General features: G+C 38.9%; 1 protein-coding gene across 6 annotated transcripts in view; it reads right to left on the bottom strand.

The window, feature by feature from the left end:
- The window catches only part of PATJ (PATJ crumbs cell polarity complex component), a 336,033-nt gene that overhangs the window by 205,012 nt on the left and 110,004 nt on the right, over positions 1-21,017 (bottom strand). For all 6 annotated transcript variants that reach the window (XM_024740399.1, XM_024740403.1, XM_024740400.1 and 3 more), the window contains 2 exons: positions 9,878-9,949; positions 8,440-8,617 (listed from right to left, as the gene is read on the bottom strand). In XM_024740399.1, coding sequence (XP_024596167.1) covers positions 8,440-8,617; positions 9,878-9,949 — 250 coding nt within the window. The remainder of the gene's footprint in view (positions 1-8,439; positions 8,618-9,877; positions 9,950-21,017) is intronic.

Genomic DNA, 21,017 nt, shown 5'->3' with positions numbered 1-21,017 from the left:
TATGCTTCTTTGTGTGATTTAGTCTGTATAGCTTTGCTTTTCCCATTTGCCTAGGGTTCTGTCTGTACATGTTTTTTGTTTTTTGGTTTTTTTGTTAGTATAGTGTTTAGTGCTTGTTATCATTGGTGGATTTGTTTCTTGGTTTGGTTGCTCTCTCTCTTTCTTAATTACTTTTAATTTTTTTAATTGTTAATTTTTATTTTAATAACTATATTTTCTTTTCTTTCTTTCTTTTTTTTCTCCCTTTTCTTCTGAGCCATGTGGCTGACAGGGTCTTGGTGCTCTGGCCAGGTGTCAAGCCTGAGCCTCTGAGGTGGGAGAGCCAAGTTGAGGACACTGGTCCACCACAGACCTCCCGGCCCCACATAATATCAAATGGCAAATGCGCTCCCAGAGTTCTCCATCTCAATGCTAAGACCCAGCTCCACTCAACGACCAGCAAGCTACAGTGCTGGACATCCTATGTCAAACAACTAGCAAGACAGGAACACAACCCCACCCATTAGCAGAGAGGCAGCTAAAATCATACTAAGGTCACAGACACCCCAAAACACACCACCGGACGTGGTCCTGCCCACCAGAAAGACAAGATCCAACCTTATCCACCAGAACACAGGCACAAGTACCCTCCACCAGGAAACCTACACAACCCACTGAACCAACCTTACCCACTGTGAGGACACCAAAAACAACAGGAACTACAAACCTGCAGCCTGTGAAAAGGAGACCCCAAACACAGTAAGTTAAGAAAAATGAGAAGAAAGAGAAATACACAGCAGATGAAGGAGCAAGGGGAAAACCCACTGGACCAAACAAATGAAGAGGAAAGAGGCAGTCGACCTGAAAAAGCATTCAGAGTAATCATAGTAAAGATGATCAAAAACCTTGGGAACATAATGGAGAAAATACAAGAAATGTTTACAAAGACCTCGAAGAACTAAAGAGCAAATGAACAATGATGAACAACACAAAAAATGAAATTAAAAATTCTCTGGAAGGAATCAATAGCAGAATAACTGAGGCATAAGAATGGATAAGTGACCTGGAAGATAAAATAGTGAAAATAAATACTGCAGAGCAGAATAAAGAAAAAAGAATGAAAAGAATTGAGGACAGTCTCGGAGACGGCTGGGACAACATTAAACTCACCAACATTCGAATTACAGGGCTCCCAGAAGAAGAGAAAAAAAAGGGACTGAGAAAATATATGAAGAGATTATAGTTGAAAATTACTCTAATATGGGAAAGGAAATGCTCAAGTCCAGGAAGCACAGAGAGTCCCATACATAATAAATCCAAGGAGAAACATGCCAAGACACATATTAATCAAACTATCAAAAATTAAATACCAAGAAAAAATATTAAAAGCAGCAAGGGAAAAGCAACGAATAACACACAAGGGAATCCCCATAATGTTAACAGCTGATCTTTCAGCAGAAACTCTCCAAGCCAGAAGGGAGTGGCAGGACATATTTAAAGTCATAAATGGGAAAAACCTATAACCAAGATCACCTGACCCAGCAAGGATCTCATTCAGACTTGCCAGAGAAATTGAAACATTTACAGACAAGCAAATACTACAAGAATCCAGCACCACTAAATGAGCTTTACAACAAATGCTAAAGGAACTTCTCTGGGCAGGAAACACAAAAGAAGGAAAAGATCTACAATAACAAACCCAAAACAATTAAGAAAATGGTAAAAGGAACATACATATTGATAACTGTCGTAAATGTAAATGGATTAAATACTCCAACCAAAAGACACAGAATGGCTGAATGGATACTAAAAAAGACCCATATATATGCTGTCTACAAGAGACGCACTTCAGACCTAGGGACACATACAGACTGAAAGTGAGGGGATGGAAAAAGATATTCCATGCAAACGAAAATCAAAAGAAAGCTGGAGCAGCAATTCAAATATCAGACAAAATAGACTTCAAAATAAAGACTATTACAACAGACAAAGGACACTACATAATGATCAAGGGATCAATCAAAGAAGAAGGTATAACAATTGTAAATATTTATGCACCCAACACAGGAGCACCTCAATACATAAGGCAAATGCTAAAAGCCATAAAAGGGGAAATCAACAGTAACACAGTCATAGTAGGGGACTTTAACACCCCACTTTCACCAATAGACAGATCAACCAAAATGAAAATAAATAAGGAAACACAAGATTTAAATGATACATTAAACAAGATGGACTTAATTGATATTTACAGGACATTCCATCCAAAAACAACAGAATGCACTTTCTTCTCAAGTGCTCATGGAACGTTCTTCAGGACAGATCATATCTTGGGTCACAAATCAAGCCTTGGTAAATTTAAGGAAACTGAAATCGTATCAAGTATCTTTATGGACCACAACGCTATGAGAGTAGATATAATTACAGGAAAAAATCTGTATAAAATACAAACACATAGAGGGTAAACAATACACTATAAAATAACCAAGGGATCATTGAAGAAATCAGAGGAAATCAAAAAATACCTAGAAACAAATGAAAATGAAAACACAAAGACCTAAAACTTACGGGAAGCAGCAAAAGCAGTTCTAACAGGGAAGTTTACAGCAATACAATCCCACCTCAAGAAACAAGAAACATCTCAAATAAACAACCTAACCTTACACCTAAAGCATTTTGAGAAAGAAGAACAAAAAACCCATAGTTAGCAGAAGGAAAGAAATCATAAAAATCAGATCAGAAATAAATAAAAAAGAAATGAAGGAAATGATAGCAAAGATCAATAAAAGTAAAAGCTGGTTCTTTGAGAAGATAAACAAAATTGAAATACCATTAGCCAGACTCATCAAGAAAAAAAGGGAGAAGACTCGCATCAATAGAATTAGAACTGAAAAAGAAGAAGTAACAACTGACTGCAGAAATACAAAGGATCATGAGCAATTACTACAAGCAACTATATGCTTATTGGACAACCAAGAAGAAATGCACAAATTCTTAGGAAAGCACAACCTTCTGAGACTGGAAGGAAGAAATAGAAAATATAAGCAGAGCAATCACAAGCACTGAAATTGAAACTGGGATTAAAAATCTTCCAACAAACAAAAGCCCAGGACCAGATGGCTTCACAGGTGAATTCTATCAAACATTTAGAGAAGAACTAACATCTATACTTCTGAAACTCTTCCAAAATATAACAGAGGAAGGAAAACTCCCAAACTCAACCTACGAGGCCACCATCACCCTGATTCCAAAACCAGACAAAGACGTCACAAAACAAGAAAACTATAAGCCAGTATCACTGATGAACATAGATGCAAAAATCCTCAACAGAATACTGGCAAACGGAATCCAAAAGCACATTAAAAGGATCATATACCATGAGCAAGTGGGGTTTATCCCAGGAATACAAGGATTCTTCAATATATGAAAATCAATCAATGAGATACACCATATTAACAAATTGAAGGAGAAAAACCATATGATCATCTCAATAGATGCAGAAAAAGCTTTTGACAAAATTCAACACCCATTTATGATAAAAGCCCTCTAGAAAGTAGGCAGAGGGAAATTACCTCAACATAATAAAGGCCATATATGTGAAACCTACAGCCAACATCATTCTCAATGGTGAAAAACTGAAACCATTTCCATTAAGATCACGAACAAGACAAGGTTGCCCACTCTCTCCAGTTATGCAAAATAGATTTGGAAGTTTTAAGCACAGCAATCAGAGAAGAAAAGAAATAAAAGTAATCCAAATTGGAAAAGAAGTAAAACTGTCACTGTTTGCAGATGACATGATACTATACATAGAGAATCCTAAAGACTCTACCAGAAAACTACTAGAGCTAATCAATGAATTTGGTAAAGTAGCAGGATACAAAATTAATGCACAGAAATCTCTCACATTCCTATACACTAATGATGAAAAATCTTAAAGAGAAACTAGGGAAACACTCCCATTAACTAGTGCAACAGAAAGAATAAAATACTTAGGAATAAATCTACCTAAGGAGACAAAAGACCTGTATGCAGAAAACTATAAGACACTGATGAAAGAAATTAAAGATGATACAGACAGATGGAGAGATATACCATGTTCTTGGATTGGAAGAATCAACATTGTGAAAATGACTATACTACCCAAAGCAATTTACAGATTCAATGTAATCCCTATCAAACTACCAATGTAATTTTCCCAAAACTAGAACAAAAAATTTCACAATTTGTATCAAAACACAAAAGACCCCGAATAGCCAAAGCAATCTTGAGAAAGAAAAATGGAGCTGGAGGAATCAGGCTTCCTGAGTTCAGACTACACTACAAAGCTACAGTAATCAAGACAGCATTGTACTGGCACAAAAACAGAAATATAGATCAATGGAACAGGATAGAGAGCCCAGAGAAAAATCCATGCACATATGGTCACTTTATCTTTGATAAAGGAGTCAAGAATATACAATGGAGAAAAGACAGCCTCTTCAATAAGTGGTGCTGGGAAAATTCGACAGTTACATGTAAAAGAATGAAATTAGAACACTCCTTAACACCATATACAAAAATAAACTCAAAATGGATTAAAGACCTAAATCTAAGGCCAGACACTATAAAACTCTTAGAGGAAAACATAGGCAGAACACTCTGACATAAATCACAGCAAGATCCTTTTTGACCCACCTCCTAGAGGAGTGGAAGTAAATATAAAAGTAAACAAATAGGACCTAATGAAACTTAAAAGCTTTTGCACAGCAAAGGAAACCATAAACAAGACCAAAACACAACCCTCAGAATGAGAGAAAATATTTGCGAATGGAGCCACTGACAAAGGATTAGTCTCCAAAATATACAAGCAGCTCATGCAGCTCAATATCAAATAAACAAACAACCCAATCCAAAAATGGGCAGAAGACCTAAATAGACATTTCTCCAAAGAAGATATACAGATTGCCAATAAACACAGGAAAGGATGCTCAACATTACTAATCATTAGAGAAATGCAATTCAAAACTACAATGAAGTATCACCTCACACTGGTCAGAATGGCCATCATCAAAAAATCTACAAACAATAAATGCTGGAGAGTGTGTGGAGAAAACAGAAACCTCTTGCACTGTTGGTGGGAATGTAAATTGACATAGCCACTATGGAGAACAGTATGGAGGTTCTTTAAAAAACTAAAAATAGGGCTTCCCTGGTGGCGCAGTGGTTAAGGATCAACCTGCAATGCAGGAGACACGGGTTTGAGACCTGTTCTGGGAAGATCCCACATGCCGCGGAGCAACTAAGCCCATGTGCCACAACTAATGAGCCTGCGATCTAGAGCCCGTACCCACTACTGAGCCCGTGTGCCACAACTACTGAAGCCTGTGTGCCACAGAGTCTGTGCTCTGCAACAAGAGAAGCCACTGCAATGACACACCTGCACACTGCAATGAAGAGTAGACCCCTCTCACTGCAACTAGAGAAAGCCCACGTGCAGCAACAAAGAGCCAACCCAGCCAAAAATAAATAAAATTAATTAATTTAAAAATAAAAATCCCCGGTCTGGGAAGATCCCATATGCCGCAGAGCGGCTAGGCCCGTGAGCCATGGTCACTAAGCCTGCGCGCCCGGAGCCTGTGCTCTGCAACGGGAAAGGCCACAACAGTGAGAGGCCCGCGTACCGCAAAAAAAATTTTTTTTAAATAAATAAAAAATATAGAGAAAAACAAATACTGTATGCTAACACATATATATGGAATCTAAAAAAACAGACAAACAATGGTTCTGAAGAATTTAGGGGCAGGACAGGAATAAAGATACGGACATGTAGAATGGACTTCAGGACACAAGGAGGGGGAAAGGTAAGCTGGGATGAAGTGAGAGAGTAGCATGGACATATATACACTACCAAATGTAAAATAGGTTGCTAGTGGGAAGCAGCCGCATAGCACAGGGAGATCAGCTCGGTGCTTGTGACCACCTAGAGGGGTGAGATAGGGATGGTGGGAGGGATACACAAGAGGGAGGAGATATGGGGATATATGTATATATATAGCTGATTCACTTTGTCATACAGCAGAAACTAGCACACCATTGTAAAGCAATTATACTCCAATAAAGATGTTAAAAATAAATAAATTTTTTTAAAGCAATGAACTATTGATAGACACAAGAAATTGAATGAACTTCAATGAAATTACGCTGAGTGAAGAAAACCAATGTCAAAAAGATACAGGGCTTCCCTGGTGGCGCAGTGGTTGAGAGTCCGCCTGCCGATGCAGGGGACATGGGTTCATGCCCCAGTCTGGGAAGATCCCACATGCTGAGGAGCAGCTGGGCCCGTGAGCCATGGCCGCTGAGCCTGCGCGTCTGGAGCCTGTGCTCCGCAACGGGAGAGGCCACAACAGTGAGAGGCCCGCGTTCCGCAAAAAAAAAAAAAAGATACAAAATGCATAATTCCATTTATGTAACAATTTGTAAAATAACATAAGTATAATTACGGAGAAACAGAATAGTGGTGGCCAGAGGCTAGGGATGGGGGTGGAGGGGATGGGAGAGGAGTGGCTATAAAGGGGTCAGACAAGGGAGTCTTGTGGTGATGATTCAATTGAGTTTCTCGATTGCTGTGTGGGTTATGTAAGGCTACACATGTGATAAAACTGTAGAGCTATAATCACACACACACAAATGGTACATGTATAACTCGTGAAATCTTAATAAGGTCTACGAATTGTGCCAATATCAGTATTTTGATTTTGCTATTGAACTACAGTTGTATAAGATGTTAACACTGGGTGAGGCTGAGGGAAGGATAAGCGGGACTTCCTTGTACATTTGTTTGCAACGTCCTATGAACCTACAACTATTTCAAAATATAAAGAAAAATATATAATTTTAAATATGTCTTTTGTATTTTGTTCTAAGTTCAAATGTATCAGTAATCAAAATAAAAAATAAATGATTCTTATTTATTAGATGAAGATTATCAATTTAGATTTTTAAAAGGCAGTATCCAGTTATTATTTGCTTAAAATACAACTAAAACAAAATCACAAATAAGGATGAAAAAGAAGGAAAAAAAAAAAACAATGTACCATGCAAATGCTAAGTAAAAGAAACCACACCTGCCCCAAAAGCCAGAATAATCCTTTTCAAAAATGTACGCGTTCAGAATTCTCTAATGGACTCTCATCCGTTCAGAGTAGACAACCTTCTAATCTCTACATGATGTGGCTTCCCATTACCTCTCAGACCTTTTCTCTTTCACCCTCTCTCTTGTTCACTCTACCTATATTAGCAGCGCTGGATTTCTTTCTGTTCCTTTAACACATCCAGGCAAGCTCCCACCTCAGAGCTTTCACACTTCAGTTCACTCTGTCTGGAGCCCTCTTCCTCCATGTGTCCATATTGCTCAGTCTCTCATTTCTTATATTTGTCCCAATATCATCTTCCATAACAAATCTATTCATTGCAACTACTGCCATCACTTAGCAAGGACACATCATTCCTTATCCTCCTCCCTGTTATTTTTCTCCATAGTTACTTATAACAATCTAACATTCTATATATTACTTATTTTGTGCATTGTCTATCTACCCCGCTGTCATATAGATGCCATAAGGGAAGGGATTTTTGGTCATTTGCTTCATTGCCATATCCCTAGTATGTTTAAAAATTTTTTTTAAATTTCACAAACATAAATATAACCTCAAGTTTGTATACACAGAGTAGTTTTATGCAATTCTTTGATTTAATCCTCACAATGATTCTATGGATTTTGAAATCTCATTTCCATTTTATTTGGAAACTGAAAATAAAATAGGTTTCATAATTTGTCCAAGTACAAGGAAAAAACAAACAGGACAATCTAGACTTTAACCCATGATCTCCAGAGCTCTTTTCATTCTTTCAGAGCTAAAACACCACAGCTGATGTTTAGCATCATAAAGCATGAATCACCAAGCAGATTCTGGGATTTGAAATATTCAATATGATGTCATCCAATAAACCTAATGCAAAGAAATGTATCAGATTCAGACTTCTTAGTGCCTTGATGTGCCCTTAAAACTCCACTCTGCAAAGCCAGCCACGTATAAGGGATGGATTCACCTCTCCCCCAGTACAGTCTTCCACTTTCAGGGTCAACTCTGGGAGGACAGCACGGCTATCCCACTGACATATACAATTCAGAGTTTATTAAAGACTGTGGGAGAAGCATGATGTCCACCATCTGCCTCATTCTGTCAAATTGTGTTTTTTCAGTCAGCTGAGGCTTTTTGTTTTATCATTTTATATGCTATCAGCTCAGCTTTAGAATCTCATTAAATTGTGCAAACATGCAAACTAAAGCATCTGAATAAAATACACCAATTGTACGCACATATACCCCAACACATAAAGGAAGGACTTCCGGTTAAATGATCATTTTACTGTCTTACAGTACATTTCAAACAAAAACAAAATTTTAACACTATTTACCTCAAGTATTTTATCTCCAGTTTTAAGAGCATTTGTTTTTCCTGCTGGACTGTCTTCCAAAACTTGTTTGATAAATATACCTTTAAGCTCCTCTCCATTCTTCAGGCGTTTTATAACAGTTTGTCCACCAACAATACTAATACCAAGAGATACATCTGGTTCTCTAAAAATCTCAACACTGTAAAAACAAAAAAACAAAATTCACTCATGAAGAAGGTAATCTATTATACTGTCACTGTGTTTTATGTGTACCATATCCTTGTGACTCATATTCTATATATTTTCACAAATGTTATAGAAGTTATACCTAGCTCCAAAATTATAAGGTTCTATCAATAATTCATGGCATATGTGAAAGTGTAAATTCTGAAAAAGATTTCCAAAACAACAAATACAACTCTTAATATTGAGAGATTTAGCAAGGACTTAATGTTCTCATCTCCCACCACCATATATTTTCTGTGATGAGTCCCTTTCATCTATATCATAACATTAGCAAAGAATGAATTAAGGAAATAACTAATGGGTGGGAAAAAAAATCAAGAAAGTTACATGTATCATTTTGGCAAAAAGCAGAAACCTTCAGAAAAAAATAAACTTGCCACTGACAGGCTTATTGCCCATACTGCTTTTCCCAGTCACCCGTTTTAACCTGTGGTTCTCTACGTGGAGGACAGATTTAATAGTTCCAAAGGCTGGAAAGGTTTTCTCTTCTTCCTACATCCACATCATTTTCATAAAGTATAGAATAAAACTTGCCCCTCAAAATATTATGAATTTTGTTCAAACTGCACAGACATGGCCAATAATTAATTCCAAAAAGTAACTCAGAAAACAGCTCCTAAGAGTTTTTAAGACAAAACTCAAAAGTGCAAGAAAAGAACAATTTGGGTGGCATGGTGGAATTCATAATGCATGAAGATAGAGACAGCAGCTAAAGGAAGACTTTTATAACCTTAATAAAGTGCAGCCCTGGTGACTACCTAAAACCATGAGAGTATCCAAGGGAGCATGGGCCCAACACACTCTGTTAGTGCAAACGAGACATAAACTTGGACTAACACAAGAGGAGGAGGGTGATATGTGATAGAAGCCTTAACTATTGTTGTTTGAAAAAAAGAGCTTCTTTACTGCATTCAAGGCAGGCCTACCTGCTTTGCTTAGTGATACAGTGAGAAAGTATACTTAATCCAACACAGATGGACATTTGTAAGTTGCTTTCTCTGAAAGAGTACGACAAAGATTTTCCTAATATTGGTTTCAGTCATTTTGCTGGCTAAAAATCTCTAGATAAGACAAAATGAAACTAAAATTTAGGCCAGCGTACGTGTGAACTATGGCAATCATTAGAGAATGACTGAATGACACTATGAAGTTAAAGAAAAGAGCAACTAATTGCATTGTCCTATTGAGAAAGCCAATAATGTCATCAACATACATTCTTGGTGGTCCCCAGTGGCTGAAGTTTGGAGTTTCTTCTCCTTCACCTTCTTCTCTCTCAGGTAATTCACTGAGGAGAAAGAAAGGAAAAAACACACACACATATAACTTACAACACACTTCTTATTATTAAAGGTTCTTGAAAAGTTTTACATTACACAATCTATATGTAGTTAAATTGTTCATAATTTCTAAGCTTTAAAAATATTTACATCAGGGCTTCCCTGGTGGCGCAGTGGTTGGGAGTCCGCCTGCCAATGCAGGGGACACGGGTTCATGCCCTGGTCCAGTAATATCCCCCATGCTGCGGAGCGGCTGGGCCCGTGAGCCATGGCCGCTGAGCCTGCGCATCCGGAGCCTGTGCTCCGCGACGGGAGAGGCCACAGCAGTGAGAGGCCCGCGTACCGCAAAAAAAAAAAAATTTACATCAATAATTAACTATCCATACAAAGATATATTGCTTTAGCATTCAACTTAACAAATATCTACCCAGCACCAGAAAATCATTGATTATAAACACTTTTATTGGTGACACTCTAGATGTTATTTTCTAAAAATCTGTGTTTGAATTTGTATGATTTCACATTTGTTTCTATAACAGCATTTAAATATTATAAAATATATTTTTTAAAATTTGGTGTGATTGACCAGCTAACAGTCTAGTATAAACTTACACAAACTGCTGAAATGATTAAACAGTCAGTAAACATGATCGTTCTTTCTAGATTTTTCTGTCTCTCTAACCCTAAATAATTTCCCTGTCATCTGTATTCCATAAATACTTTGTGTAGTTACACAGCACTTTTCAGTTAACAGAGATTTCTTAAACAATGAGATTCTCCCACCTACCACCACCATACTTTCACCCATCAAGTTATGTTAATATGGAACTGCCTAGCGGGATACTGTAAAATGCTGAATTACAGAGTAGTTATAAAAGTAATGTTATCTAATAGGGTAGAGACACTACCATCTATTATCTGGAAGAGAAGTCAGGATTTCTAAGCTCCAGTCTAACCTGTACCACAAAATAGGTGTGTGCCTTTGGACCACCAAATGAAATGACTTATGTGATACTGTCAGTTGTATTACTCTACGCAAAAATGTAGGGACTACCTCTTCCATTTCATTTTCACAAAAACCCTGTGAAGTAAGCACAACAGGTCATATTACTATATTTTCCCCATGAGGCTCAGAGAAGGCTCAGATGTACTACACAATCTCTCCACGGTATCCAAATCTTTCTTTCAGCATGAAGTTTCAATGCTCCATTCTCCTCTGAGCTCTCAAATAAGTCCTATAAAAAGTATAAAACTCCAGCTACTTGCCACTCTACAACTTTCTAGGATATAATGGTTTAAGGCTGTGTGAAAAGGAGAAAGTGCAAAAATTTGGACAATCTAAAAATCAGTTAAGGAATTGAGATCATTAGGGATCACTGACATCTCACCCACTGCAGACAGCCCTCTTGCCTTAGCCAGTCTATTTTTTTATGATTAAAAGCATCATAGAGGGGCTTCCCTGGTGGCGCAGTGGTTGAGAGTCCGCCTGCTGATGCAGGGGACGCGGGTTCGTGCCCCAGTCCGGGAGGATCCCACATGCCGCGGAGCTGCTGGCCCCGTGAGCCATGGCCGCTGAGCCTGCGCGTCCGGAGCCTGTGCTCCGCAACGGGAGAGGCCACAACAGTGAGAGGCCCACGTACCACAAAAAAAAAAAAAGCATCATAGAATTCAAGGAAAAACAACTTGGCAGATACTTGCCAGTTACTTATCTAATGTCTTCTCTCCCCATCTTCCTTACCCAACAACATAACCCCCCTTTATTCCAGGTGGCACTATGCCCAGCTTTAAAAAAATAAATTTTCTGGACTTCCCTTTAGCTAATGGTAACTGTGTGCCATAGCTCTGATCAGCAACAAGGAAGCAAAAGTCCCCAGATGAGATTTCCAGGAAAACTCACTAAATGGAGGGAGAATCAGCTGACAGGAGCCTTTTGCTCTATGCTCTTCCCCTTCTTCTTGCCTAGAAGGCAGAGGTGATTATTGGTGGTTAAGTATCCATCTTAAAATCATGAAGAAACCATGAGGACTAAAGCAATACATTGACGACAGCAGAGCAGAAAGAAGATGTCTAAGACCCTGACAGGACTTCTTCAGGACTTTTTTACATGAAAAAAACTAAGCCCTAGTTGAGTTAAGCCACACCATAAGTGTGTGTGGGGAGATGGGGGCAGGGGATTCAGTTTATAAGCTGCTAAATGCCATCGCTAAATGATACACACATGATTCCACCAATTTAAGTGAAGTCTTCACTTTATCATATCACATTATTATTCTTGGCACGTATGCATATATGTTCATTGGATAATTGTAATCGTAGCATAAACTTTCATATTTTGATTATCTTATAATAGTAACAAGGATTAAATGAGATATGACTGGCATTTAACTGAGGCTCAACCAATATGTATTTCCTTAACAATTTTTTCACTTGAATTTAAATCAAAATTTTCCCCAAGATTATCATAATCTTCATCATTTCTTATTTAATAGCATCTTAATAGTCCATGGTATTGATGTAATTTGTCTGCTATCCCAAAATATAATGCACTTAGATTATGTCTTGTTTATATGGAATATAGACATTAATGCAAGGAATATCTTCATGCTCTGCTGTATTTTAATATTCTCCTTTAAGTAGATATTAATTGAAGTAAGATTGAAATCTAAAAACCAAACCAACACTGAAACCTTCCTCCTCTCCATTTTCTACTTTCCTGTACCCTAATTGTGACAGGTGTGATAATATGAAATAAATATTTGGTCCTTGTCCCTGGTTCCTGCCACAGAGCTTCTAAAACCCTTGGAGTTTTCCAAACGATAGGGGTGACAGGAGCATTTTTTGTTATTCATAACAAGCCCCTCTCAACCGTACCTGAGTTGATGTTAATAAGGTGTCTCTAGGTAGGACTACAGACAGTTTCAGGATGGGGGTTGATTGCCAGAGAAGCAGTTGTGTGATTAGAGTTAGAACTTTCAGCCCTACCCCCACCTCTGGGAAGGGGAAAGGGGCTAGACATGGAGCTCAGTCACCAATGGCCAATGATGTAATCAATCATGCCTGCATAATGGAGCCACCATAAACCACCCCCCACCCCACCACCCCAGCCCCTCCAAACAACAGGGTTGAGAGAGCCTGCAGGTTGGAGGACACATTAAAGTGCTGGGAGGGTGATGTGACCCAAGAGAGCATGGAAGCTCTTGCATCCCACACACCCCCTTCCCTGGCTTATGAATCTCTTCCACTTGGCTATTCCAGAGTTGCACCCTTTGTAATAAACCAGTAATAGTGAAGTACTTTCCTGAGTTCTGTGAGCCATCCTAGCAAATTATCAAACCTTAGGAAGGTGTTATGGGAACCCTCAATTTATAGCCAGTTGGTCAGAAGTAGAGTTGGCAACCTGGAATTTGTGACTGGCATCTGAAGTTGGGGCAGTCTTACGGGACTGAGCCCTTCACCTGTGGGGACTGCACTAACTCCAGGTAGCTATGTCAGAATTGAAATGAATTTTAGGGTACACAGTGTCCAGAGAATCAGAGAATTGGTTGTTGGGTGGAGGAAAAAACTCACACATTTGGTGTCAACAGTTTGTGAGCAAAAAGAGTTCATGATAGGTATTAAGAAAAATAAAGTAAGTATTTTTATTATGGCACATGTATAATATCATTATAAGAATTAAATTCTTAAATTTAAAATTACCTAAAATAGAATGGAAACCAAGCCTTAACATTAGTATGGGCTATATGCTTTTCTATTAAAAAAATTAAATAAAAAATATCCTAAACTGCTGGCTTTCACATACAATATTAAGCAAAGGGGGAAAATTTTTGTCTAAAATCTGGACAATTTTAGTTTTCTTTAAGAAAATGTACGACAAAAGGATTTATTCTGTTAGAAGAGACTTTTTCTAAGCATATTATCCTTTTTCAGGAAATTGATAAACACATATTTTGTTTACATTATTTCATACCTAAAGAGGGATAAAACTTTCAAAATCATAGTGTGATTAGTTTTAGAAATACAGTCACAGGAGACAAGCAACTATACAAAATAATGTAGTCACTTTACACTGATAAATGCATATACCTTTCAACCCAAAGTAAAATTTAACTGAGAAAGTAAAATACTTTTACTGCACATATTAAGGTGTAAATTTGCACAAATGTACTTGAATCTTTCACAAGAGAATTCTAACCTCTAATTTTATAATTTGCACTTTGATTAGACATGGTCAATAGCTCAATCAGTTAGAATCTCAAATCTTAAAACAACTGAACTTTTGCATTTAACCAGAGTTTTATAACCACTTTTTCCCTAAAGGAATTAACCATCTAATAGAAACAATGCTTTTTATTTTTAGTTCAGTCCTTTATAACAAATGCCCAAAGTTATAATTCATTACAGATTTGGGAGGAAAGATGGAGTGCCCCATTAATGAACAAGTGGATATTAATAGTAAGACTTCATCATAATATACAATGTCTTTGAGAATAAAATTTTCAACATCATACAAAAATCAGATGAATCTAGATGGCCAAGGTGACCTTTCCTTTATTTTTCCACAAATGATAATATTTTATTGTACAAAAAGCATCCCAAATATAGGATTTCGTAAACACTGGTAGGTGAACAAGTGCAACTTTAAAAGTAAATACAGGGTAGAGGCAAAATCTACAAGCATTTTGCCTTTATGAGAAAATGTACTGTTCTCCTGCAGAGGCGATCCCACCCAGAGCACGAATGTGGCTCTATCTCCCATAAAGGCATCAGGTTTGCTTTCTGAACTATGCCCAGTTTAACAATTTCAAAATGATGGCAAGAATATACCTTTTTTTCATGTGAAACTTCTATACACTAAACCATATGAGGGTCAAGCAAACTTGGCACCCCAAAATGATGTAAGCAGGAAGGGTTATGGTTGTACCTATCTCAAGATTTCTTTTTCCTCTTAAAATATAGATTCTATATGGCAATTTTCTGTGACACACCACAGGGAGTGTGAGCATTTGAAACCAGGCAGAATAGGCACTAGTGTTTTCCAAACTAGTAGGGCTAGTTATACAAATGTTACACTATGACTTTGAAATTACAAAGCAAATTATTACCTGATACCAGCATACATAAAAAATTAGGCATTCTTGTACATGAAAGTTTAAAATGACACAGACATGGTGCTCAGTAAAAGAAGCCATATACAAAAAAGTACCTACTGCATGATAACATTTACATGAGTTCTAGAACAGAAAAAATAATTTACAGTATTAGAAGTCAGGGGCAAGGGGGAACTTTCTGGGTGGATGGAAATGTTCAATACCTTGATTGGGGTGTTGGTAACATGAATGTATACATTTATCAAAATTTTAAAAATTGTCCTGTAAAATTGCATTTAAGACATTTGTTAAGAAAGAGAAGTTTAGGGCTTCCCTGGTGGCGCAGTGATTGGGAATCTGCCTGCCAATGCAGGGGACACGGGTTCAAGCCCTGGTCCAGGAAGATCCCACATGCCGCGGAGCAACTAAGCCTGTGTGCCACAACTGCTGAGCCTGCATTCTGGAGCCCACGAGCTGCAACTACTGAAGCTCTTGAGCCTGGAGCCTGTGCTCCGCTACAAGAGAAGCCACCGCAGGGAGAAGCCTGTGCGCCGCAGTGAAGAGTGGTCCCCGCTCGCCACAACTGGAGAAAGCCCGCGCACAGCAGCGAAGACCCAATGCAGCCAAAAATAAATAAAATAAATAAAAAATTAAAAAAAGAAATAGAAGTTTAAGCCATAAAGGGTAAGTTACTTCCTTAGGTCTCTCCCTTTTCTCTTCTAACCTGTAGAGCCAGGGTTAGCAATCAAATATCTAATTATATTTTCATAGGCATTAATGTAATATTCCTATGTGCCTCTTGTCCTAATTTCTCACATTCATCTTCACCTGCAGTGACTGGCGTCTGCAACAGCATGCAACAGCATGGTTAAAACAGGAAAGTGTCACATACATGAGGCCACAAACTCCTTGGAAACTTCCCCTTTTTACTCCCAACTCAAACATTCCAGAGTAGTCCTCTCTCAAATGAACACATTTATTCTCTCCCTTACTCTCAGTCTTCTACCAGTATTCTGAATTTACACATAGTTTTTGGCAGTAGAACTCAAAGGTAAAACTATTAGATACTCACCATTTACTTAGAAGGCACTAAATGCCAGGCAGTGCTGGGGACTTAAAATATCACATTAACTCACTTAATCCTTTCCCCAGCTATGACGCTCCGCCTCCTATTTCACCTCCCACTATTCAAAACAAAGTATCCAATACCTGAAATTATTTCTTTTCATTTGCATTGTATTATAACTACAACATGATTTTTTTTTTTTCAATTTAGAATTTTTTTTTCACCTTTCACCTCAAGTTCATCATCCTACCAGGCTTTAGCCTCTGACACCTTCCTTGTTTTACTTACTGTGACTTGATTCTATTTTATTTCTTTAAAAAAAAAAAACAAAAAAAAAAAAACCTCTACAATCTCCTTGAGTGTTTTAATAAATTCAGCAACAATGAATACCCTAGATACACCTCAGGGCCCATGATCCTATCACTGTCATCCAGCATCACTGCCAGCCGCCTTTCATTAAACATTTACTATGTTCAAGGCATTATACGAAGCCCTTTATATTCACTCTACCTGAACCTTAGAACTACCTACTTTACAAGTGAGGAAATACAGACACAAGGGAAACCCTCTCAGGCTCACGAAGTCATAAACAAAAAAGAGCATATTTGAACAGCACCAAAATATATCTATACTGCAAATCTCCTATTAGTCTGAGAAATGCCATCCCCCCACTGATGGGCACACCCATGTCTTCAGGCAGCAGGTGATGACAGAAGTGAGTTAGAAAAAGACTAAAACGAGGTGAATTCTGAAAACTTGATCTCAAGTGACGTTATGAAGAAAGAAGGATACTCAGAACAAGATCACTTAGATCCCTTTCAGAGTTATCATGCTCTGTCTACCCATCGTCCTCCCTTCCTAGAGATCCCTAGTTTCAGGGTGCATCTAACCTCTTAACATCAGTCCTGCCTCCAAAGGTAAGGAGAAATTGTCTTGATGCAAAAGCACAGTGCACACTGAACAACTCTGCTGGGCCCTACACAAAAATTAATGCAAAGAAGAAACTGTAAAAGAACATACAGCATTTAGCACTAGATGACACCCTGATGATCTGAAAGACTATATTATGAAAAGAATCTATGCATTACTCTGGAAGTCTCCTGAGTAGCAATAAATATTCACCTATGAACCTAACTCCATGGGGCATACCCTGAAAGATTAAAATGGGGAGTATGATTTACAGGAACTCTTCTGAAGCCCGCTGAGATTTAAATATATCCTAAATCTATGACAGCAAGCCAAAAAAACAGCATTCAAATGCAAGACTGATCTCCCAAGACAAAGATTAGGCTGGAGCCCTTAAATGTCTGCGCCAGCACAAGAAAACAGCCTGTCAAAGTACTCACTTCAGGAGTAAAGTGTTATCTGCTCTCTCTGAAGCTGGGAGAATTGAGTAAGACACCACTGATAGCATGTTTCACTTTCTGCAGAAGGAAGGAGGGGGTGGGCTTGGAAATTTGTTTAAATCTTTTCCAATCTACAGTTACAGTTCTATAGCCTGAAAAGCAGCCTCATTTCTGAATTCTTTGGCCAGATTCAATTATTAACACTCAGCACAAGAGAAATTTAAAAAATAAAAGTGTCTCGTTTGAAAAGTAATTTGATCACATAAAAGAGTGGAAACATGTTCCTAACACCTCCAGCACTTCCACTGCCAAGCCTTTCTCTTAAAAAAACAAACCCTAGGGGCTTCCCGGTCTTCCCTGGTGGCGCAGTGGTTGAGAGTCCGCCTGCCGATGCAGGGGACGCGGGTTCGTGCCCTGGTCCGGAAGGATCCCACGTGCCGCAGAGCGGCTGGGCCCGTGGGCCGTGCCCGCTGGGCCTGCGCGCCCGGGGCCTGTGCTGCGCAACGGGAGAGGCCGCAGCGGTGGGAAGCCCGCATACCGCAAAAAACAAAAAAACAAACAAACAAAAAAACCCTGGGGCTTCCCTGGTGGCGCAGTGGTTGAGAATCTGCCTGCTAATGCAGGGCACATGGGTTCGAGCCCTGGCCTGGGAAGATCCCACATGCCGCGTAGCAACTAGGCCCGTAAGCCACAACTACTGAGCCTGAGCGTCTGGAGCCTGTGCTCCGCAACAAGAGAGGCCGCGATAGTGAGAGGCCCGCGCACCGCGATGAAGAGTGGCACCCACTTGCCACAACTAGAGAAAGCCCTCGCACAGAAACGAAGATCCAACACAGCCAAAAATAAATTAATTAATTAATTAATTAAAGTACCCTTAATTTAAAAAAAAAAGTATTAAAAAACAAACCCTGGCTGTTTGACACTGCATTCCGTTCCTCTGGGAGCTGCTTAGATCCCTCGCACGAGGACCCTGGGCCTGTCAGCTCCTCCCCTCTACACCCTGGTCCAGGTCTGCTGAGTGAAAAGCCACCAGATTCCTCCAACTAGTTGGGCCTATGGGTCTTCCCTTTCCACTCAGAGATGAGCTACACAGAAGCCAGACAACTTTTTACTAAGGTTCTATCTAAAACTCTAGGCAAAGGCCACAGGTCGCTGAACAGAGAAGTGATATAAGTCTGAGACACTTCATATAACACAAAATCTTTCTTGGACTAAGGTTTCAATAAAAGCATTAAGATTCTTTTCCCATATAGGTTATCACAGAACATTGAGTAGAGTTTCCTGGGTTATACAGTAGGTCCCTATTAGTTATCTATTCTATGCATATGTTAATCCCAGTCTCCCAATTTATCACTTCCCCCCACGTTTCCCCTTTGGTAAGCATAAGTTTGATTTCAAGATCCGTGAGTCTGTTTCTGTTTTGTAAATAAGTTCATTTGTATCATTTTTAAAATTAGATTCCACAAATAAGTGATATCCTATGATATTTGTCTTTCTCTGTCTGACTTACTTCACTTAGGATGATATATATCTATATATGTATAACTGATTCACCTGTTGTACACCTGAAACTAACACAACATTGTAAGTGAGCTATACTCCAATAAAAATAAATAAATAAATAAAGCAATAAGGCCAATTAATCCCACCCCTTTCTCATCTCTGTTATGCTTTGCAACACCTCCAACTCCTTCGTTCGCCTCTCCTGTCCTGTACTCACAGTGCTACACGGTTCTGGTGTTTCTTTCAGAGGTGCTTCTGTTCCCATACCCCCCCTAAGGCCTGCCCCCAGCCAAACTACCTGTCACACTCCAAGGAATCTCCTTGAATTGTAAAGAAGCCACCCCACATGCTAACTTCTTCCCTCAGTGTTCTCTCAACCTCCTCTGTTCTGTCAACAGCTTCCGCTTCTCTGCCATGGATGCCACACTTGAGTGGGTGACACTCACTCTCTCACTCCCTGCCAAGCTGGGAAAACGGAGTCAATATTTTTCTAAATTCCTTCCCACCACTAGGCCATTACTCTCCTACCCTTGTTTCTAAAGCTAATCTCTACTCTCACACCTCTCCTTTTATGGCCCACTTGACTAGCACCCCATCATTCTGAGTAAATAACCTTTCTCCTAAATGACAGAAAAAAAAAATCAAGGTCATTGGACAAGAACCCCCTTGGATTCCAGTCCTCAAGGTACTAATAGTACTGCATTTGTACCTTCCTTTCATTCCTGGCACATGTGTCCATGGAGGAGATGAGCTTCCTCCTATCAAACGATTAGAAGTTAATCTCTCTAGGGGTGCAGTGTCGTCTCCCTCCCCCCTCTCCAGGCACTACACTTAATCACCCACTTTCTAGCATCTACATATTCCTTTTCTGGATCTTTCACAATCTATGTGTGTGTGCATGTGTGTGTGTGTATGTGTATCTATATATATGTAGATGCATATGTAGATGCATATGTAGATATATATATATCTGCCCCCTTGTCCCATTTCCACAGTGCCCTTCAGTTGTCTAGGTAACATGTGTTCTTTCTGCCTCTTTTCATGATCAGGTTCCTCAAAACACTAGTCTGCTCTTACTTTGTCCAATATCTGACCTGTTCAATTCTCAACTCACTACTCTCTGATTTCCACTCTAATGAAACTGTTCTAAGCTTACCAAGGGCAACCATGTGATCAAGCCCCACGAAAATGCTTCCATTTTATCTACCTTGACTTCTCCGTAGCATGTAACAATAGTCTGCAATGATCCTTTTGTTAAAATGCTCCCTTCCCTTGGTTTCTATATCAACCTCTAGTTCATCAATTTCCTTCTACCTTTTGTTCATTCCACTTCATTATTTTCTTCCTCAGTTCATGCCCTTAATATTGCTGCTTTGCAGGACTCCAATTTTGGCCCTGTTCTTTTATCACTTGAGCCTCCCCTGGATGACTATTCAAATCCAGGAGTTTCACCTACACTTGATCTTGTTCCCAATTATCCATATCAGGATAGACCTCAACACTAGTCCCCAGAGTCATGTATTTAATTAACTCCATTTCACTTTATTGTCCTATGGATACCTGAACCCTCAACATGTCCCAAACAGAACTCATCATTTTCCTCTTCAACCTGTTCATGCTCTTATAATCTTATGCCAAAGAATTAATGGTCCCACTATCCATCTAGTTGCCCCATTCAGACACACAGGTCGTCCTCCTACTCCTTCTCACTCCCAGCATGTTATCAGTCACCAATTCCTACAGCTGCTCTAACTCTTAAGTCCAGTCCCTCCCTAATTTGTCCTCGAGTACTTCTTGCTTGAGTTGTTAAATTCTTAATTAACCTTCCATTCTCTAAGTAAATACTCCCATAATCTATTTTGCAGACAACTGCAAGAATACAAAATTGTATATATATAAAAGAAATTATATATATGGTACAATTTTAAGTATGTGAAATTCTCACAGTAATTGTTTTGTATGGTGGGTTTTATTCATAATATTTCCTTGCATTTTCCAAATGTTCCACCATAATCATGCCCGGTTGTTTTCGGTTTTTATTGTTTTTTTTTTAAACATCTTTATTGGAGTATAA

The sequence above is a fragment of the Neophocaena asiaeorientalis genome, unplaced genomic scaffold (assembly GCF_003031525.2).
Source record: "Neophocaena asiaeorientalis asiaeorientalis breed wild unplaced genomic scaffold, Neophocaena_asiaeorientalis_V1.1 scaffold581, whole genome shotgun sequence".
Lineage (NCBI taxonomy): Eukaryota > Metazoa > Chordata > Mammalia > Artiodactyla > Phocoenidae > Neophocaena > Neophocaena asiaeorientalis.
Note: the sequence above shows the minus strand (reverse complement) of the source record. Positions and strands in the feature narration are given on the sequence as shown.